The 22185-nt window shown below is 40.1% G+C and overlaps 3 protein-coding genes across 3 annotated transcripts in view; 2 read left to right on the forward strand and 1 right to left on the reverse strand.

Moving 5' to 3' along the window:
* atg14 (autophagy related 14) overlaps nucleotides 1-5436 on the forward strand; it is a 37916-nt gene extending 32480 nt beyond the window's left edge. The window contains exon 10 of the mRNA XM_078406664.1: nucleotides 4102-5436. Within this exon, the coding sequence (XP_078262790.1) occupies nucleotides 4102-4411 (310 nt within the window). The 3' untranslated portion in view covers nucleotides 4412-5436. The remainder of the gene's footprint in view (nucleotides 1-4101) is intronic.
* Nucleotides 2509-22185, forward strand: part of gmfb (glia maturation factor, beta) — a 449169-nt gene continuing 429492 nt past the window's right edge. Inside the window, exon 1 of the mRNA XM_078406667.1 lies at nucleotides 2509-2512. Coding sequence (XP_078262793.1) covers nucleotides 2511-2512 — 2 coding nt within the window. The 5' untranslated portion in view covers nucleotides 2509-2510. The remainder of the gene's footprint in view (nucleotides 2513-22185) is intronic.
* On the reverse strand, nucleotides 12174-19106 carry fbxo34 (F-box protein 34). Its single transcript, XM_078406651.1, has one exon. It carries the CDS (start codon nucleotides 19092-19094, stop codon nucleotides 16935-16937), a length of 2160 nt encoding a protein of 719 aa, XP_078262777.1. The 5' UTR covers nucleotides 19095-19106; the 3' UTR covers nucleotides 12174-16934.

Below are 22185 nucleotides of genomic sequence, written 5' to 3' on the forward strand. Positions count from 1 at the left end.
GTAGAGAGAGTGCTCTGGGCTTTAGATACAGTGCTAGTCTAGCAGGCTGCATTTTTCTTCAACTTTGGGGTGTTGTACGAATGTTGATCCTAGAAAGTGAAGAGTATTCCACCATCTTTGTGACTTGTTGGTGAAAAAACTTTCAGGTGAGAGGAGATGAGAGACACATCATAGGAGGCTCAGTTCCTGACTTACTTAGAGTGTGTGGCTAATCCAGTTGACGATGGAGGGTTCATTGATGTTCAGATCCTTAGAACATTGTAAAGTGTAGGGCGGCACGGTGGCACAGCGGTAGAGTTGCTGCCTTACAGCGCTTACAGCGTCTGAGACCTGGGTTCGATCCCGACTACAGGTGTTGTCTGTACGGAGTTTGTACGTTCTCCCCGTGACTTGCGTGGGTTTTCTCCGAGATCCTCAGTTTCCGCCCACACTCCAAAGACGTGCAGGTATGTAGGTTAATTGGCTTGGTATGAGTGTAAATTGTCCCTAGTGTATGTGGGATAGTGTGCGGGGATCGCTGGTCGGCGAAGGGCCTGTTTCTGCGCCGTATCTCTAAACTAAAAAAAAGATCTTGCCTAAAAAAAAGACCATCTGAATGTTGGAGATGGTTATTCCCTGACATCTGCATAGTACAGGTATTATTACTTGTAATTTCAGCCTATATCAGTGATGAACTGCAGGAATTCATAGTTTGGCCCCATTTATTCACTGTCAATGATTTGGCTGAGGGAATGGATTGTTATATTTTTAGTTTGTCATTGACAACAAACTGGATGGGATTGTGAGCTGTGAGGACAGTACAAATCTTTCAAGCCAACTAGCATTTGCAGAATGTGGAAAATGTGAAGTTATCCACATTGCATGACTGGAGGCTTTACCTAAAGAGGTAGATTTTAAGGAATGCCTTAAGGTAGAAAACTGGTTGTAAAGAAAGGGTTACATAGGATCTTTGCAATTAATGGTATCAACTTGACTGGTGCTGTGAATAAATTTGGGGAAGATCAAGAAGCCAGAATATCATGGCCATGGATGTCTCAGTTGAGAGGCCAGGACGAACAATGAAACTGGAGCAATTCAAAAGAGAATGAGAATTTTAAAATTGACCGTATGCCTAATCAGTTGTCAGTCTAGGTCAGTTGGCATTGGAATAAAAGCTGAACGACAAGTTATGATGCTTAGAATATGAGCCATCGAGTTTTGACTGGTCGAGTTTTCAAATACGAATCGATGCCAAGAGTAGTTTCTTGTTGTTAAGTCTGGAGGCAACAAAGACAAAACTGAGCTGAAACCACAAGGAAATCCAGATGCTGGAATCATGAGCCACACACAAAGTGCTGGAGGAACTCGGCGATCAGGCAGCAACTGGGAAGGGAAATGGAATTTTCAGATTGGGACCCTTCAGACAAATGGGAGTAGAGGTCTGAAAGCTAGAAAAGAGAGATGGTGGTGGGACAAATCATGGTGATTGATTGGTGTCAAACTTCTTTGCAATGGTTTGTGTTTAAAAAGAACCAATTCACTTTCATCTCTCCATTCCACCCCCTCTACAAGTTTAAGGCTCCTCCTTATCCAAAACCCTTTTCTCTCCTTTTCACCTCCAATCTTTGTCGTTTACTCTACCTATCTGCGATCAATACTCTCCTTTACAAGGGTTGATTGGCAGATAGGTGGAGTGACAAAGGGTGGAGATGAAAAGGTTTCGGGTGAGTCAAGGTGTGAAATGAGAGCTGGAGTGAAGAATCGGAGTGAGGGGGGCAGGTGGGAGGGCAAAGAGGGAGAGAGAAGGGAAATGGGGAACTCTGGGATGGAAGATGAGTGCACAGAGGAAAAAGGAGCAGGGTTACTGAGCGGGTGTGAGATGGTAGGAGAAAATGAAGCACATTGGGGTGTGCAGGCACGGGAGAGGTGGGGGGTATTATTTGAAGTTGGAGAATTCAATATTCATACAGTGAACAATGTTAAACGGTGCATTGGAGGCAGAAATTTGTGGCCTAATTGATTACACATGTTGGAAGCTCATTTCCAATTCAATGAGTCCAAGTGTGAAGTGGATTAATCATCTTGGCCCCTTCTTGCAGTCAACACCAATATAGAAGAAAAAAACATACTTATTTTGGTTTGTTCTGCATGATTGCAAGCAACTCTGATCAAAGGGGATAGCTCCTCACAATACGTAAATTGTATGGTTGAAAAGTTGTCTTAAGTCTGGCTCTAGTAATGCTGTTGCAGTACAGCTTTTGGAAATTATGACAATTTCCCCAGATATTTCTAGTTCGTGAAAAACAGCACACATGTGGTAATTTCGTGATTTCAGGACAATTGCAAGAACATATCATTGATGTATTCTGAGAGGGATCTTGCTTACCAATAGCCAACACGCCGGCATTTAAGTTTCAGTTTGGGCTTGACCACTTGATCCAAATATGGACCAAGGAGCTGAGTTCCATTTGTTTTTTTTGTAATTGTTTTGATGTCAAGTTTGCATTTGAGTAAATGTTACATTCAGGAAAATTAATGAAAGTGCAGTCAACATTAATCGCTAAAACTCTGCACTGGCTGCAAGCCTGCCGAATGTAGGGTAGTTGTTGGATACCGGCAATCTCGGCCCTAACTACAGCTGCACCTCAGTTCGATACCATCACCCTACCTCTGTCAGCCTTCTAAATGGCCAATCCATCATGCAGGAGGCCAGAATGTTTACTGATGATTGAGTTGTGAACTGTTCCGCATGGTGAAAGTGTGTGCCTTGAGGCAGAAAGACATGGCAAAAATGTGGGCTTAACGTGGTTAAACATCACGTTTGACACACAAGTGATGGTCAATAATAATCTGAGGAATAATCTGACACACCCTCCTTGACATTTAATTATGCTCTCATTGTTGAATCCCCCACAATTGATAACCCTACAATGCTTTGGGAAATCAATGATTCATTTGTGCTTGTCATGACTCTGAATCTGAATGTTGCAGCTCCCACTTTAGAGACTGAGCATAGAAATCAAGCTCAATTCCAATGCAGTACAGAGAGAGTGCTGTACTGTTTCAGGTGGCACAGTTGTAGAGCTGGTGCCTGAAAACCAGATATGTTCTCCCTGTGATCATGTAGGTTTCCTCCGGGTACTTCAGAATCCTCCCAGGTCACAAAGATGTGCTGGTTTGTTGGTAAATCCTAATGTGTAGGGAATGGATGAGAAAGTGGGATAACCAAACTAATGTGAATGAGTGATTGATAGTTTACGTGGGCAGAATAGCCCTTTTCTATGCTGAATCTCTAAAACTAAACCTATTGGGAGTATCATCTTCTGTTTCCTCATGAAACAAAAAAAAATCTATAGCACTGACAAAATAAGGAATGCCCAAGACAGATCATCCTGTCACTTTCATATTGCTGTCCAAGATTGTTTGATTGGGCTTTCTACATTACCACTGTGTACACTTCAGAAATTCTTCATGTTGTAATGAATTTTGGGATGTTCTGCCAGGCTTTCATGATCGGAAACTTAAATACTTATTAGAAGAACAAGTCAGAGTATTCATTGGTGATTGACTTAACTGACATCTTAAGAGCTTTGTAATACCCAAGGTAGTACAACGGTAATGGAATGCTGTTAACTGAGGTAGAATTATGTAACCTTTTTACAACCTTAGTCAGGTAATGCTGTCCATTTCTTTGAACGAATGCAGCTCTAAACATACTTGCAAAACCACCAAGGGACAGCAGCATTCACAGCAGCATCTCTTTAAAACCATTCCATAATAGATCAAGGACAGTAAGTGTTTGGAAATACTACAACTTTTTAAGATCTCCTTAAAGCATACACCACACTTCCTTGGGGAAAATATTCCATTCACCATTGCCAAGTCAGTATCGGGAAGCTTCATCTTGACAGCACTGTAGAAGTAACATCACAAGCAGACTGTTGTAACTCAAGACAGATGCTTACCACCATTTTCTCAAGACAAAGCATAGCCAGCACGGCTAGATTGCTTAAGACGCCCACATCCCATGAATAAACAAATTCTTAGACCACATAATAAATATTTGAAAAAAAATGTTTTCCATTTTGCATGTGGATAAAGTAATATTTGTTTTAAATTTAGATCTGGTCCTTTTGAAATTAGTGCTGATCTTGAAGATTCAATGGAATTGGTGGATCCAAGCATTGCTGCTCAGACAGATGAAAGTGGTGATGAATATATAACTGATGAAGAAACTGATTTGGGAACAGATTGGGAGACTGTACCTAGTCCTAAATTTTATGATATCCCCTCTCAACCAGTTGAAGTGCTGCAAAGCCAAGCCATGCAAGTATCTCAACCCATCAGCAGTAGTAACAGTAGTGGTGGCATGATATCCTCTGCAGCAGCGTCTGTAACATCATGGTGGAAGCAGTACTATGGACAGCGTTGATCACCTGCTGCTCTGCGAGTCAAACCTCTGATTAAAGAAAAAACACTTGAGAACAATGTGCCTACAAAATACACAAAACTAAACACATTTCTACTGATCAGAAGCATAGTGGCAGATTACAGCTGGTCAAGTTTAGTTTTGGTGTAATGCAACTATTTCATTGAACAAATGTGTGTGTTAAGTTATAAATGAACAAAGGAAGTATCGGGAGCACTTGTTTTTGTGCAGAGTACTCAGTCATGATCTCATCAAATGTGGTTCAAATGCCAACTTTGTTCACCATGGTGAATTTTCAGTCAGACCACCTCCAGTAATCTGCACTGGTTAATGTCAGTTGTAGAAGTATTTGCAATATTCCAAAATATTTTTAAAATTAACAATGATGCAACGTCAAACCTCCAACCAAGTTGTTAAGCTCAAGGCACAAGGAACGGCAGATGATGATTTACAAAAAACAGTGCTGGAGTAACTCTCGGTCAGGCAACGTCTCTGCAGGACACTGATACGTGACATTTTGGGTTGGGACTCTTCAAACTCAAGGAATCCATGTTGGAACAAATGGTGATGCATCCATCTTTTTTGAGTACTTATTCAGATTCTACCACTCTTGGCCTGTTCTATCCAGATAACAACTTTTTTCCCCTATTGTCTTTTTATTTTGAAAATGATCCATCTAGTAATCTGCTCTACAATAGTTTCCAACAATTTAAAAAACACCAAGATTTTGAACATGATTAAATTCTCTCAGCAAAACGCATTTCGACAGAATCATGCATCAATGGCGTCCCTCAATGATAAATCATATCAACATGGTCTCCAAATCTTGCCACCTTCCCAAAACAAGACTTCTGGTTGGGCCTAAACAACAATTGATAAAGATTTAACATTGTTTCTATTCTTTATGACCTGGAACCAAAGGATCCTATGAGTATTTGAATGGCTTATCCTGACATTTCTAAAATCTGTCTATAGAAATATCCATTTCCCATTGTTGCTGTACGCACATTAAAACTGTACAGTTTAGTTTGTGTTGTTTTATTATTCTTATTCTTCCTACTAAAATTAATTACTTCAGACTTCAATGTTGAATTAAATTTATTGTGTTTCATCTGACATTTCTTCATCCATGTCCTTTTCCACTGCAGCAAATGCAAGGGGAAGAACAGTCTTCTCCTGTTCCTCACATTCTTGTGTTTCAGTTACACTTTGTGCATGATTTTAAAGTTTAATTTCATCTGAAACTATTTAAATTAATCCATGCCGCCACATACAATCTATTAACATAATTAAGAAAACAGCAGTGCCACTACTGAATCCCAGTGAACACACCTGAAAACTAACACTTTGCTTGTACCTCTTTTTAATATTCATGCAGTCCCTGCTTCACGGGCATCAATTTTGCTAATGAATCTGTGGTATTTTTATCAAATCTCTTTTGAAAAAGTGTACACCACCTACAATACTCTACTTTACCTTTCCATTACTTCAACAGAACTCTAATTGGTTATACAACCACAGTTTGAACCTGAATCTGGGCAAGCTTTTATCAATCCATATGTTCCAAGTGCCATTGTCTTATTCTACATTAAATTTTTAGATAATTCCCACCACTGAAGTTCAGCAGTTGTTGGTTTATCCCTTTACCTACTTTGAAAAAAAAAAATTGTGTTTGAAATCTCATAGTTCAGGGAAATTTGAAGGGTGTAACAGTCTTGCACCAAACCTTCGGAGGCTTCCTATGCCAAATTTAAGCAACTATAACTTATTTTTATACACGTGCCATTTTGTTTTAAGGCCAGGTGAAAAATACTTGTGAACCCCATGTGAACTCAGTTTTGGTCCTTGAGTGACCCAACCTTACCTTTACTGTTCACATATAAAACACCTCTGACATCGCTTTTATGGTCCATGCTGATCAAGTCTGACACGCATTTTACTTAGCTACTTTTTGGTTTCAGAATGATTCCCTACTGATCAACACTCTTGTGTGCTTCATTTTAATTTATCTTCAGTGTTCCAGGCTTCTAGGTTTGGATGCTCCCCCCTTCATTTGTGGGCATTTTTTTTTTCTGAACACTCCCCTTACTCACATATGGTCTTATCCATGTCCCATTTTCAATCACTGGAATTAGTTGTCCAATAGTTGAAGTTATTTTGCTCAAGCATCAAGCACTTTTTAGTGATCCAATGTGGAAATTTCAAGTTGTCTTAAATTGTGCTTATTTTACGTGATTTATTCTGGATTATGTAAAAAAATGCATTTACCGAAAAAACCATTCTAATGAGTTATTCTATTTTGCAAATGCTGAAAATCGTTTTAGCATTGTTGACATTTGTGGTGTATGAACTAAACTGACAGATTAATTCAACATGAGAATAGGATCTGTTCCTTTTAAGTCAGGGGATGAACAAGCGGCAGCATCCAAATAACGTAATTAGAGTTCTTCCAAGTAACAAGAGTTTACAGCATTTAAACATTTGGAAATAATTTCAAATCCAATTAACTTTAGTCTTAAAATAATCCCAGAATAAATTGCATGCAAAATAACCACAAGTGTTAAAGCTTGTGGTAAATTAAAAAACCTTGATTGTTTCTAAAGTTATGAGCTGGACAACTATTCTTATTTGTTTGAGCAGTTAATATATGCCAATGGTTCTTAAACTCCCAATTGTAGAATAGTATAGCATGGGAACAGACCCTTCAGCGCACTATGACTGTACTGAACACTATGCAAAGATAAATTAATTTGCCTCAAATCCAGAAACTTTATTTTTATTTTAAGTTAGCATATCTTTCCTCTCTTTAAATTCTTTAGAAAAAGTCTTTCACTTTCTTTTTTATTTATACTAATGTGTGGCATCACATTAGACTTGCATCTCCCTGTTGTTACCACTAAAATATTTTGAACTTCTTGTGCCAATTTGTCCATGTTGCAGTTTTATTAATATCCTGTATTTAGTTGTATTGACCTTCCAAAAAAGTATGATCTGCAACAAAAAAAAAAACAGCAATATAAATTGCAAGCAGCAGTGATCCCAGCACAAATTCCTGTGGGAAAACCACAAACCATTTATTCCACTGTGAACAGTTATCCATTCTGCTGCTTGTCCTGTCTCCATTTTTTAACCTTGGTGGTCTATTATGGAATACCCCACCAAAAGTCTTATGCAAAGCAGAGATACAGATCCAATAGTATTGTCTACTGTTACTTGTTCAAAGAATCTAATGATGCTAAATTAAGTTTTGACTTTACACATTTTATTATGAATATCTCCTGTTCTAATTTTAGATTTCCCATCTATCTTATTGAAGGGAAGTCAGCCTCTCCCAAATCTAAGAAAGTTTCATGTTTCTCTTAAATGATGCATTGAGGTCAGTTGTGTTATGATTACATTTTAGGCAAATCTTAGTCAGTCTGTTAACCAAATCAGGCTCACGACACAAAGCACATCATGATGTAACTTTTTGATTTTTGGACATTACAAAAAATTAACCTAACTAATTTACTGTAGAGGAACAAGCTAATTACTTTAACTATGGTATCTCAAACCATTTGAGATTTTAAAATGTGACATGTGAATATCACAGCCGAATGATTTTGTGGGCTCAATTAAAAATGGCATTTGCATTCAAAATGTGGCCTGTCTAGCTCTGTATGAGTCCACATCTTGAACAACGGATACAGTAAATGAGGTGCAAATGAACCTCTACCTAACCTGAAAGGATTGTTGGGTGCTTGGACAGAGTTGAGGGAGAAGGTATAGGGACAGGTGTTGCAGTGCAGGTATATTCAATGTAACAGATAGCTGCACCCATGCAGAACACATGGACTTCATCAACTTCTATCCTGCATTCAAATTTACTTGGACTATCTCCGACACCTCCCTCTCCTTGCTTGATTGTAGAATGGCTGATCGTTTCGCTGAACACCTTCGCTCAGTTCACCTGGACTTACCTGAACACCTAAACACTTTAATTCTCCTTCCCATTCCCACACAGACCTTTGTCCTAGGTCTCCTCCATTGTCAGTGAGGCTAAAAACAAATTGGAGGAACAGCATCTCATATTTCACTTGGGCAGCTTACAGCCCAGTGCTATGAATATTGATTTCTCTCACTTCAAGTAACCATGACATCGGCGAAACCAAGCGCAGGCTCGGCGATCGCTTCGCTGAACACCTGCGCTCGGTCCGCATTAACAAAACTGATCTCCCGGTGGCCCAGCACTTCAACTCCCCCTCCCATTCCAAGTCTGACCTCTCTGTCATGGGCCTCCTCCAGTGCCATAGTGAGGCCCGTCGGAAGTTGGAGGAGCAGCACCTCATATTTCGCCTGGGCAGTTTGCAGCCCTGTGGTATGAACGTCGACTTCTCCAACTTTAGATAGCTCCTCTATCCCTCCCTTCCCCTCCTCCTTCCCAGATCTCCCTCTATCTTCCTGTCTCCACCTATATCCTTCCTTTGTCCCGCCCCCCTGACATCAGTCTGAAGAAGGGTCACGACCCGAAACGTCACCCATTCCTTCTCTCCCGAGATGCTGCCTGACCTGCTGAGTTACTCCAGCATTTTGTGAATAAATCGATTTGTACCAGCATCTGCAGTTATTTTCTTATATTATGACGTTCTCTATCCCTGCCACCCAAGTTGCACTAGCTTCTCATTTTCACCCAACAGTTAACAATGGCCTCTTTCCTTTATAATCGTTACTTTTTTGCATATCTTATTCATTGTTCTTTATCTCTCTACATCGTTGCCTATATCTCTCATTACCCTTATCCCTAACCATTTGAACAAGGGTCTTGACGTGAAACGTCACCCATTCCTTCTCTCCAGATATGCTGCCTGTCCTGCTGAGTTACTTCAGCTTTGTGTCTCTCAACTGAACATTCAGATTTGAATGAAGATGCAAGATACTGTGGATGTTGTAATTTGGAGCGGAAAAACTAATTGGCGCAGGACTGATGCGATATCAAAACCCAAATCTCTTTGTTCCCTTACCTCCACAGATCCTGCTTGCCTCACGTTCGTTTAGCAGTTTGTTTGATTCAAGTTTAAAATGTTTCTAAAAGCTTTGGGCTCTTGCAAGTTTTATGTTCAAATACTACCAATTATTCCCACTTACCTCTCCAGCATGACCATCCAATTGCTGAGATAGTAGTTCCTGGGTTAATTTCTAATTATGTACGGCCTTTGATCAGGTGGGAGCACAGAAGGGAATCTTAATTTCACAACCCACACAATACCATATCTTCCCCTTACATTCCCATTAACATGTACTGTTCTCCTGATCCCATTTCTACGATTAATTTTCCTCTACCCATCTCTTTTTTTCTCACCCTCATTTCACTTCCACGTAAATTCATTCAGAAATGGTGCCATACTCAGCCATTACACTGGAGACCCGTCTGCAGTTCATTTGGACCCCTTCCAATTTTATGTGAAGGCTTATTCATGTCAAGAAACATTACAATCTATCTCCTTTGGGCAAAAATAACAAAATAAGCCATTATTCTCCAAATGCATCCATAACTCATCACATATCTACATATTCCTTTGATTCTGCCATCTTCCCAATCATTTCATCTTGCAACAGAAACAAGACTGCAGATGCTGGAATCTGGAGCAGTAAACGAAATGCTGAAGAAACTCGGAAACAAGGAACTGCAGGTGCTGGAGTAACTGAGTGGGTCATGCAGTATCTCTCTCATATATAAACAGCACAAAAAGTAATGAAATTTGTGTTTGGTAGATTATTTCTTTGTTGTAACAATGCTTCTTGGCAATAAATCTTATACCGTAGGAAAGCCTGTTTATTTCCCTTTTAAATGGTGCCACATTTGTAAGGAACATGCATTTGTGGGATGAGCAGCAGAGCTGAGTATATGGGTTGCGCCCATGAAAAATTTGCCAAATCTTCTCTGCCAATGCCAAACAGCTTATTCTGCTGTTGCTATTGACTCTTGTTTTGAGCTTCTGGTACCCCCAGGTGCTGACAATCAGGTGCCTGATTGGCAGCATCTGTGAGCATGGGCCCTGCTACAGTGGTCAGTAGGTGTCTGCTCCAAGAATCGGCATGCCACGTTTGACTGATCTGGATAGGGCCCGTGCGATAGGGCAACTTCAAGCTGGTGTTCCACAAAACCAAGTTGCGGCATTATTTGGAGTGAGCCCTAAGTACCATCTCCAAAGTGAAGGCCAAGTTCCATATAACGGGGGATGTCAGAGACAGGCCACGAAGTGGGCGTCCCAAGAAGACGACACCCGAAGAAGACCGTTTCCTCACCCTGTCAGCACTTAGGAACTGTAGGCTGTCTTCTACAGATTTGCAGTCAAGGTTTGCAGGACGATATGCCCGACGGCTCTCTGCCCAGACAATTAGGAACAGACTGCACGCAGCCGATCTCCGGTCTCATAGGGCTGCCAGGAGGCCTGCCATGACTGCCCTTCACCGTCAGGCCCGTTCGCGCTGGTGTCGGCAACACGTGCACTGGAACCTGAACATGTGGAGGAACGTTATGTTCAGCGATGAGTCCAGATTCTGCCTACGGCAGTTGGATCATAGGGTCAAAGTGTGGAGAAGACGCGGAGAACGCTATGCTGATTGCTGCACTGATAGAGTAACATCTTTTGGTGGAGGCAGTGTGATGGTGTGGGGCGGCATCTCCCTCACTGGAAAAACGAGGCTTGTCATCATTGGAGGCAATCTCAATGCAGAGAGATATCGAGATGAGATTCTGCAACCAGTGGCAATCCCATATCTCCACAGTCTGGGACCAAACTCTATCCTCCAAGATGACAATGCTCGCCCCCACAGAGCAGGGTTTCTCAGAGACTACCTCCAGAATTTGGGAGTGGAGAGGATGGAATGGCCTGCCAGCAGTCCTGACCTCAACCCCATTGAACACTTGTGGGATCAGCTTGGGCATGCTGTTCGTGCCAGAGTGACCAACACAACCACGTTGGCTGACTTGCGACAAATGCTGGTTGAAGAATGGGATGCCATCCCACAACAGTGTGTGACCAGGCTGGTGACCAGCATTAGGAGGTGCCAGGCTGTTGTGGCTGTGTATGGTTCTTCCACACGCTACTGAGGCTCCTGTTTATTAAATGAATAAATTGTTAAATTGCCAATATGTCTTGTTTCTTCAGACTTCAATCATCCAATCCACCAAACAACACCGAACAAGAGTCAATGGCAGAATAAGCTGTTTGGCATTGGCAGAGAAGATTTGGCAGATTTTTCATGGGCGCAACCCACATACTCAGCTCTGCTGCTCACCCCACAAATGCATGTTCCTTACAAATGTGGCACAATTTAAAAGGGAAATAAACAGGCTTTCCAACGGTATAAGATTTATTGCCAAGAAGCATTGTTACAACAAAGAAATAATCTACCAAACACAAATTTCCTTACTTTTTGTGCTATGTTTATATATATTCCTTTATTCGTCCCACAGGGGAAATTTACACCGCAAACATCTCTGGAGCACATACTAAATCTTCAAGTTGCGAAACATTTTAACTTCCATTCCCATGTTAATCTTTGGCTTGGGCTTCCTCCATTGCTGGAATGTGGCTACACACAAACCTCGTATCCTGCCTGGGTAGCTTATAACCACAGTATCAATGTTGAATTCTCCAATTTTAGGTAATTAACCAGCACACACCCCCTGCTGCCGCCCCCAACTGGATGCATACCCATTTCTACCCTCCCCTACCACATATATTTCTTCAGCTGTCTTCACTTATCCTTATCTCACTTTTGTTTTTTCATTTCTGGCATTTGTCCAACCATCTGCCCATCAACTCCCTCACATGCATCTATTGGTCACTTGCCAGGCTGTCATCCTGCCACTCCTCATTTCCAGCTTTCTACCCCTCCACCACAATCAGTCTGAAGAAGAATCCCAAATTGTCACTTATCCATATTCCCCCAAAATGCTGTCTGACCTGCTGAATTACTCCAGTGCTGTTTTTTGCTGGAGGAACATAAGAAGCATCTGTGGAGGGTATGGATGCATGACATGTCTGGTCCAGACCCTTATTCAGACTGAATATTTGCAGAAAAACAATTCTGACCACGATCTTTGACGCAAAAGGTATCTTTGTTCCTCCTTCCATAGATGCTGCTTGACCTGCTGACCGTTTCCAACATTGTCGATCCAAATGTAGCCGACGAGAATGCATCTGTATTGAGTCATTTGAAATCAGGATTGTGCTGAAGTGAGGAGGAAACAGTAGAAGGTAATGTTGGCAACTGATATTAGTATTGGAACAGTTGTGGACCTGCTGAAATAAACACCAGGACAGTCCATTTCCCTCCAGAGGTGCTTCTCAATCCAAGGAGTTCCTCCAGCAGATATTGTCATTTATTTCACCTTAAAATCCTGACCCATCCCAGTATTAGTCTTCTGGCATCCAGTGACAGATACTTCCCCACTTTATTTTAATTACCAAAAAATCTTATTGCATTTGTTCAGCCATTCAATGAGAATATGACTAATCTTGTCCACAGTCATTCTACTTACCTTTGCTCCACATCTCCTGCCCTCTCTGCATAACAAAAATTCACCAAGCGCAGGTTTACAAACAACAATTGACTTTAAGACTCAATCACCATTTATGGAAGCAAGTTCCAAACATGTATTATCAAGCAAAACTTCAGTTCTGAAAGATCTCAAACTTTCAGGGTTCATTGTCCATTCGGAAAAAAAAATTCTAATTGCCTTCTCTTTAATGTCTTAAATTGCAATTAGGTCACGTTGAATTACAAACTGTTGTTAACCAAAAATGTCGATCCTTATTACTCATCGAAAAGAATGTGCTTTGAGGTTTAGGTGCAGTAAGTGTTGTTTGGATGCATCAAGTTATAATTACAGAAAAGTAAATAGAATCATTGTTTAATGAGTAATACATTTGTTTCACACTATTTTCCAAAATTAGTATCAAATGATGTTCCAAGCTTTGGAGAGGATGCAGTAGAGGTTTACTGGAATGCTACCTGTATTCGGTGACATCTATATACTAAAACTCGTTTGTTTGTTCCTGAAATACAGTCAAAACGGTACACGATAGCGCAACAATTTTAAGCTCACTGTAAGAGGGTTCTGCACCAATGGAGAAGTTTGGGCCCACTTGGTCTAGTTAGTTATAATGACAAGTTGGACAAACTTGGATTGGTATCTCTGGAATGTCAGAGGTTAAGGGGAGACCTAATAGTAGTATGTAAAATTAAAAGAGGCATAGATAGGAGAGACCTTATTCCCAGGGCAGAAATGTCAAAAGACTAAAAGGCATAACTTTAAGACGAAAGGCAATGTTTAGGAGAGATATACCTGGCACATTTTGTTTCAATACAGGGTGGTGGGTGTCTGCAACATACTGCCAGGGGCGGTGGAGGAGGCAGATGCGATAGTGGCATTTAATAGGCTTTTGGACAGGCACATTGATGTGCAGGGAATGGATGGACATGGATCATGCTCAGGCAGATGAGATTAGTTTATCTTGGCAACTTAAGGGCCTGTTCCTGTGATGTACTTTACCATGTTATATGTTCTAAATCAAAGGGTAATATTTTGTCAAACTTAACACAATGGTTAAGCATTCTTCAACTTAATACAAACCATAGTTTATAACCACAGTGGCACAGGGGTAGAGTTGCAGCACCAGAGACTTCGGTTTTCTCCCACAATCCAAACGCATAGGTTTGTGATGTAATTGGCTTTGGTTAAAAAAATTGTAAATTGTCCCAAGTGTGTAGGATAGTACAAGTGTACAGTGTGATCGCAGGGACCGAAGGGCCAGTTTCTGTACTGTATCTCTAAAGTCTAAATCACGTTACCATCTGTAATTCTTAACAGCTAATTTTCTGTACTTTGTCAGATTCCTTTCCGCCACCACAGACCAATTCATAGTAGATTAGACTACAGTCCCAGCTTCAAAAGCTGTTAATGTGACATAATAAAAAATAATTAACAGCACAGAGCAGGGATAGTATATGCAATCTACCATCTTCTTGTGACCTACAAACAGCTCCAAAGGTTGAGATTGCATAACAAAACAAAATGATTACATACATGAGAATATCTGCACAATAAAAGACATAAAGGCCACAATGTAGGGACATGACAAACAAATAATTTAAATGCTACGGTTGTTCTAATAACATATCCTAAAGATAAAACAAAACAAGATGGCTTAAAAATTATGATCCAAGACCTAAATTTTGGAATAAATTTAAAGATCAGGCAAATGTTTTGTGTAATTGCAAAACACTGGAGACAAAAATATGACAATCCATTTCAGGGATGAAATGAATTGTAATCGACACAATATCTGGCTTTATGAAAAAAGGAATATTTGATGGCTAATACAGCTTCCAACATATTGATGTGTGTAGTAAAGAAAAACCTTTAACAGTTCTAATACAGAGAAGGGGATAAATGAATTTCCGTAGTTAGATACCAAACATCTACAACCAGTAATTTTTTTCTATTAATATCCCACGTTTATTCATTTGACATTGTTTATGTTTGTAGACCTCAAAGTTATAGAAAATTGCAAGTTAATGTACATGATACACAGAAACAGCAGCTTTAGAATTGTGCTCCTAACTGCTGAAGTGTAAATAGACATCCTTGCAATTAGCACATGTTTCAGAGCAAGCGGCAGGTTTAGGGGAATAAAATATATTACAATGCCATGCCATATGCAGTGTTACAGGTTAGGCAGCATTAAGTCAGTTGCTAACAAATGAACAATTTTAGGCACCATCTGAAAATAAATTTTAAAAAAAACATGGATGGGATACTTTGAAAAGTTTGAGATTCAAAAGGGACACATTTAAAAGACAGTATCAAGGCAAAAATAAAAATCCTAGCTCTAACAACAAACATAATAATGTACAAATATGCAATTGTGCACCCCAAGCTTACAAAGGCAGTAATAAAAGCATTTTAAAGATTTACTCAGCAAAATGAATCCTTATATTTGGTATCCTTACGTTTACTCTTTGGAGTAACCACAAAGATCAAAATATTGCATGTGAAAAGGAAAAAAAAAGCAAATCAGCATCCATGGAGAAGGGAATAACAGATTCATTTTCAGGCCAATTACCAGTTTTGTCATTTTCCATCTTTCCAAACAGGTATGTGTGGGTGATTATTTCCTGTTTAGGTTTTAAGATTCACCTGCCTCAGGATATTTGGATGTTATATTCATGCAGGTAGAGAGCAGAGTGTTATATAGTTAAAATAAAATTCCATTTCTTCAGACTTGAGAAAATAAAGTTAGTCATGCAAAGGCCCGAATTGCCACCTTTAAAAAAAATCAAATTCTCTGCCCTTTGAAAGAAACCACCATGATTTTAAAACATATACATCTCCACTTATAAATTAGATCAATCAAGGCAAGAATATTCTTTGCTTTCACTTTTGAGATTAAAAAAAGATAGCCATGAAGATTTAATCTTTTTTAAAGTGAAGATGGAACAGGGGTTTTGACTGGAACTTGAAACAAAAGCTAATTTGAGGTGCTAATGTTAAAGCCTGGCAATTTATTATGTTTGGATTAAAATATGGCCCATTCTTGGTATGTGGGAATGAGACTTAATTTCTTCCCATCTCTTTTTAATACCCAAGCGTTTTAGAGTTTGTTCAAAATATTTTTCTTTTCAGCAAACAAGATTAAAATTATAATTGAATTATATCGATTGGACCAAAGAATTGTTTGCCATGGCACAATTAATTTTATTTCTGATGTACAGTTGAGTTATATGCTATTAACACAAAATTGGTAAATCCTATTAAAACATCCATCTCAGTAAAATGATCACTATACAATAGTAGTTCATATAACTCTCCATATATACCACCTAACCTTTAAGACCAGTAAAAACCCACCCCCCAAAAAAAATCTGAGACTAATTAATCCAACGTAGGCATTGCTGTACACCAACAGTGACAATCCAAGCAATGCCACATTCAATCAAATTTCATTTTGCATAACCTGTAATTCTGCAGTGCCACTAATAAAGTTCAGAATTTGACCCAACATTCATTGTAAAGCAACACATGCCATCTTAATTCTCAATAAGTCTCAGGTGGCCAATTTTGTTCAGATTTATTCATTTCCATGCCAATATTTTGCACTTAAATGCAATTTTAGGTAGAATATACAATCTATTCAAAAGACAGATCATTACTTAAAACAGACTAACTGCAAACACTGATATAGCTGCATTGTAGTGGTTTGTTGCTGTGACAGTTACATTAACAGTACAATACTATCACAAATCAAACACATGATAGAGCAAATACTGCACTTCTCACAGCTATTGCCTGCTGCAGTTTGGTTCATGCAGATTCACGTAAGCTAACATGTTTTTACTAGAATGTAAACAGTGCAGAACCAACAAAATATTCCAATTTTGATAGGAAGCAAACAATTCAATAACTTTTTTTTAACATCGCCAGTCAGACTAAACCAATTTCACCTTTTTTTAAACCATAAATCTTCTCCACTTTTTACACCTTTTCAAATATTTGTTGGATACGACTGTGAGACTGCACCCAGTTATTATCATGAAGCCCAATTTTACAGCCCGATGAGTCTTTTTCTGTCTGCCAACAGCACATCCAGTAAGAACGCCCATAGGGTAGAACTCTGTAATAGGGCTTAGAGTGCCACCGACACGGTGACACATCCCCTTTTGAGTAATGCTTTTTACACTGCTTGCATGGATCATCCTTGTATCGTGGGTCACCGACCCAGCGTGAATCTATTGCCCTAATGTCATAGTTTTCTATAATGAACTTAAAATAATGGCACGTGCATTTGAGAGCTGCCAAGGTTTTGGTAGGAAGGAACATGAAAATCTTCACCATGATGTGGTGCGGTAAAAAGGCCATATATTGCCGAGGCTCAAGGAGCTGTTGGATTTTGAAGCGAGTTTCCAGGAACTCGTGAGATACTTGCCTCCTGAGAGGAAAGGGCTCAGTTGAAGAAGGACATATTGTTCCAAAAGATGCAAGAGAATTGCCCTGATTTGTTTGTGAGCAACTTCGGTTGAATGTTCTGCTTTCAGCAATCAGAAAGTGATCCCTGCATTGTGCAATATCCAGTATTTTCTCAGTAGTATTTTCATTTAAATCCAAGTTTTCCACATGGGACTGTTCAAGTGTGAAAAAGAGTTCTCCAGGAAGGGGTTCCTCACATGGATGAAGTCTAGTTATAGATCTATATTCTGTTCCTTCCTTCACCCCCCTATCCATATTCCTATCCACCACACAAGACTCGAACCCATCGACAATAAAGTCAGTTGCATATTCACCCATACCATTCTCCGGAAAAGTAAAGTTTGATACAAACTTATTGTCCATTTCCCAACACAGTGACGGGGTATTACAGCACTCCACTGATACCTCAGCATCACAACTGCAAAGTTCTCTGCAACTGTTTGGCAATGACATTGCTTCCTTGTGTGTTAATGAAGCCTCTTTAGAAGAGAGATCCAATACCACACCTGAAAAGCTAATAGCTGGAAATGGAACATCTGTGGCATTATCCAGTGGTTCTGTGCATGGCTTAGTATAGCTTGTGCTTATGTGACCGCGTTGTTCTTTGCTTTGCCCAATGTTATCAACAGTACTGTGTACATTAGTTGAATTTTTAATAACGCCTGTACTCTTCATGCTTTCTTCCGAAAGATGTGGATCGGTTAGCAAAACCCTACCCACCCCTCTCCGAAAGCTATTATTCCTAACTTGTCCATTTCTGTTGTGTTGATTCTTTAAGCACTCCGATTCAAGCTTAGCTATTACTTCGATAACTCGAACATATTCACCCTGTAGTTTTTTTTCAGTGGACTTTTTGTGACTTAAACCAGACTCCAATCCTGCATATGAAATGGCTTCTACTGATGGGGACCCTCCCTTTGAATGCGCAACACTCGGCAAGTGAGCGTTGGCATTTGTAAACAGTTTGCTGCAGTCTGGGAGGAGAGAATTTGCCCTTTGTTCCAGAAGAGCCACTATTTCTGCTACAGAAAGAGAGGTGCTATGACCAAGTCCATCAGCATTTTGTTTATCAATATTTACAAACAAATTCTCATCACTGTTACTGCTTGTTGGTGGGTCTGCACGTAAATACCTTTTATCAACACTCTCTTTTCTCACTGGTTGAATCTTTACTTTCTCTAGATCAACCGATTTCCTTCTGCGTTTAGCAGTTGTGACCTCAGCCTCGCAACTGCCCTTTACTTTCATGGCGCTGGTCCTGTTATTGCTTTGATGTGCTGCAAAGAAGGCAATTTTCTCTTTTGTGTTACCAGGTTTTATGACTGCCCAAATGTCCAATTGTGCCTCCCCTTCTTCCTGATGAATCGAAGGAGGCAGAACATTTTCAGACACTTGTTTCTTTCTTCCACTAAAGCTAACATTATCAGATGGATTCCTCATATTGCACATTTTATTTTGGGAAATGAAACCAAAAGGTCTTGGACACCACAAGCTGATATGAGATGCCAAAGCAATGGATTTGCAGCACAATGGTTTATTGCAGGTAGATTGGCATCTTTCAACCACTACAGTTGGGTGGTGGCTTGACCGAAGGCCTCTAAACGCCTCTTGGCTTGATTCAAGAGATGCATCTTTCTGCTGGAGCTTTGGGTGCAGCTTCAGATGCATGGTTGCCAACCTATAAATGGAGAGAAATTATCACAATATAACTGTAGATTTTGATTTCTTTGAAAAAAAATACATAGCAAGAAAAACTGTGCAAAATTGTGTATACCGTGAAAGATACCCACAAAAATTAGTCTTGAAATCATAAGTCATATCAGCTGATTACAAAATAGGAATTTGTGTTCAAACTCACATGGCCTAAATCTGTAGATCAAGCTTCCAGCCCCTATAATTGGGCATTTTACAAATATATCCTTATCAGTTGACAGAACAGTCTTGTGCAAGCCACAATACCAAGCTTAATTGCATCCCTATACTTACTGCAAAGTAGGCTACCCCCTTTATTGGCCGAAACCAAATGCAGCTGATTTTGTTTCCCAGATGCCTATAGTTTAGAATCTTATGTTAAGAGGCAAGAGTGTTTACTTGTCATATGTACTGAAAACAGAACAAAAGCCTGAAGTCCCTAGTGCAACCACAACAGTTCATAGTTTAGTTGGTGTTGTTTTGCCACCAATGGGTCAAAATACAGATTACTCTGCAACATGAATTCCACTACCATCACATCAAGTTTAAAGGATTTATCCTGGATAAAACTGGGTGCACAGTGACAAAAAATGCAGCAGTGTGTAAGGTCCTCATAAGGAAAATTGATAACACAAGAAAGCATACTCAGGTTTACAAGTATCAGATTGCAGATACCTCAACTTTCCATAAACAAGCCACTTATCAAAATAAAACAAATGAAAAATATACAAGTTTTTGTTGACAATGCATAGCATTACCGAGATATTCAGCTACACAATGATATTAGGAGCACAATTATTGATTATTGTATGTGCTGCAAAACTAAGGTACAGTAAACCCTGGTTATTACGGTCAATGGGAGGGAGGTTGGTGTCTGTTATTGCCCATTGTCCTTTATAACACAGTACTGTATTTTCATTGCATATAGTTGAAACAAAGCACTGCAGATGATGGTTAATAAACAAAAGGACACAAAGTGCTGGAGTAACTCAAGTGGGTCAGGCAGCAAGAGAACATGAATAGGTGACATTGGGACCCTTTTTCGACTGATTCAGTCTGCTAAGTTACTCCAGCACATTGTATTGTTTCACAGTAAGACTATGCACTGATGCTGCTTGTCTGCACAAATAAGCCGTTCTTGAGGAGCTAAAGAGGGCTGTTGTTGTGGCTCACATTGTGGCTGGCACAACTTTCTTCAGACTACTGCCAACGACAAGACATGTTTGTACGTCCTCCCCGTGACCTGCGTGGGTTTTCTCCGAGATCTTCGGTTTCCTCCCACACTCCAAAGACGTACAGGTATGTAGGTTAATTGTGACAGTTGTACAAGACATTTGTGAGACGACATTGGGAGTATTGTGTTCAGTTTTGGTCAGCCTGTTATAGGCAAGATGCCAAACTGGAAAGGGTGCAGAGAAGATTTATGAAAGGTTGAGCAGGCTAGGACTTCGTTCCTTGGAGCACAGGAGGATGAGGGATGATCGTATAGAGGTATCTGTGAACAGTAGGGGAATCGATAGGGTGAATGCACAAAGTATTTTTTACAGAGTATTTTACCCAGATTAGGGGACTCAGGAACCAGAGGATACAGGTTTAAGGTGAGAGTGGAAAGATTTAAAACGAACCTGAGAAGCAAATTCCTGTGGGAAAACCACAAACCATTTATTCCACTGTGAACAGTTATCCATTCTGCTGCTTGTCCTGTCTCCATTTTTTAACCTTGGTGGTCTATTATGGAATACCCCACCAAAAGTCTTATGCAAAGCAGAGATACAGATCCAATAGTATTGTCTACTGTTACTTGTTCAAAGAATCTAATGATGCTAAATTAAGTTTTGACTTTACACATTTTATTATGAATATCTCCTGTTCTAATTTTAGATTTCCCATCTATCTTATTGAAGGGAAGTCAGCCTCTCCCAAATCTAAGAAAGTTTCATGTTTCTCTTAAATGATGCATTGAGGTCAGTTGTGTTATGATTACATTTTAGGCAAATCTTAGTCAGTCTGTTAACCAAATCAGGCTCACGACACAAAGCACATCATGATGTAACTTTTTGATTTTTGGACATTACAAAAAATTAACCTAACTAATTTACTGTAGAGGAACAAGCTAATTACTTTAACTATGGTATCTCAAACCATTTGAGATTTTAAAATGTGACATGTGAATATCACAGCCGAATGATTTTGTGGGCTCAATTAAAAATGGCATTTGCATTCAAAATGTGGCCTGTCTAGCTCTGTATGAGTCCACATCTTGAACAACGGATACAGTAAATGAGGTGCAAATGAACCTCTACCTAACCTGAAAGGATTGTTGGGTGCTTGGACAGAGTTGAGGGAGAAGGTATAGGGACAGGTGTTGCAGTGCAGGTATATTCAATGTAACAGATAGCTGCACCCATGCAGAACACATGGACTTCATCAACTTCTATCCTGCATTCAAATTTACTTGGACTATCTCCGACACCTCCCTCTCCTTGCTTGATTGTAGAATGGCTGATCGTTTCGCTGAACACCTTCGCTCAGTTCACCTGGACTTACCTGAACACCTAAACACTTTAATTCTCCTTCCCATTCCCACACAGACCTTTGTCCTAGGTCTCCTCCATTGTCAGTGAGGCTAAAAACAAATTGGAGGAACAGCATCTCATATTTCACTTGGGCAGCTTACAGCCCAGTGCTATGAATATTGATTTCTCTCACTTCAAGTAACCATGACATCGGCGAAACCAAGCGCAGGCTCGGCGATCGCTTCGCTGAACACCTGCGCTCGGTCCGCATTAACAAAACTGATCTCCCGGTGGCCCAGCACTTCAACTCCCCCTCCCATTCCAAGTCTGACCTCTCTGTCATGGGCCTCCTCCAGTGCCATAGTGAGGCCCGTCGGAAGTTGGAGGAGCAGCACCTCATATTTCGCCTGGGCAGTTTGCAGCCCTGTGGTATGAACGTCGACTTCTCCAACTTTAGATAGCTCCTCTATCCCTCCCTTCCCCTCCTCCTTCCCAGATCTCCCTCTATCTTCCTGTCTCCACCTATATCCTTCCTTTGTCCCGCCCCCCTG

This window comes from Rhinoraja longicauda, chromosome 10 (genome assembly GCF_053455715.1).
Source record: "Rhinoraja longicauda isolate Sanriku21f chromosome 10, sRhiLon1.1, whole genome shotgun sequence".
NCBI lineage: Eukaryota > Metazoa > Chordata > Chondrichthyes > Rajiformes > Arhynchobatidae > Rhinoraja > Rhinoraja longicauda.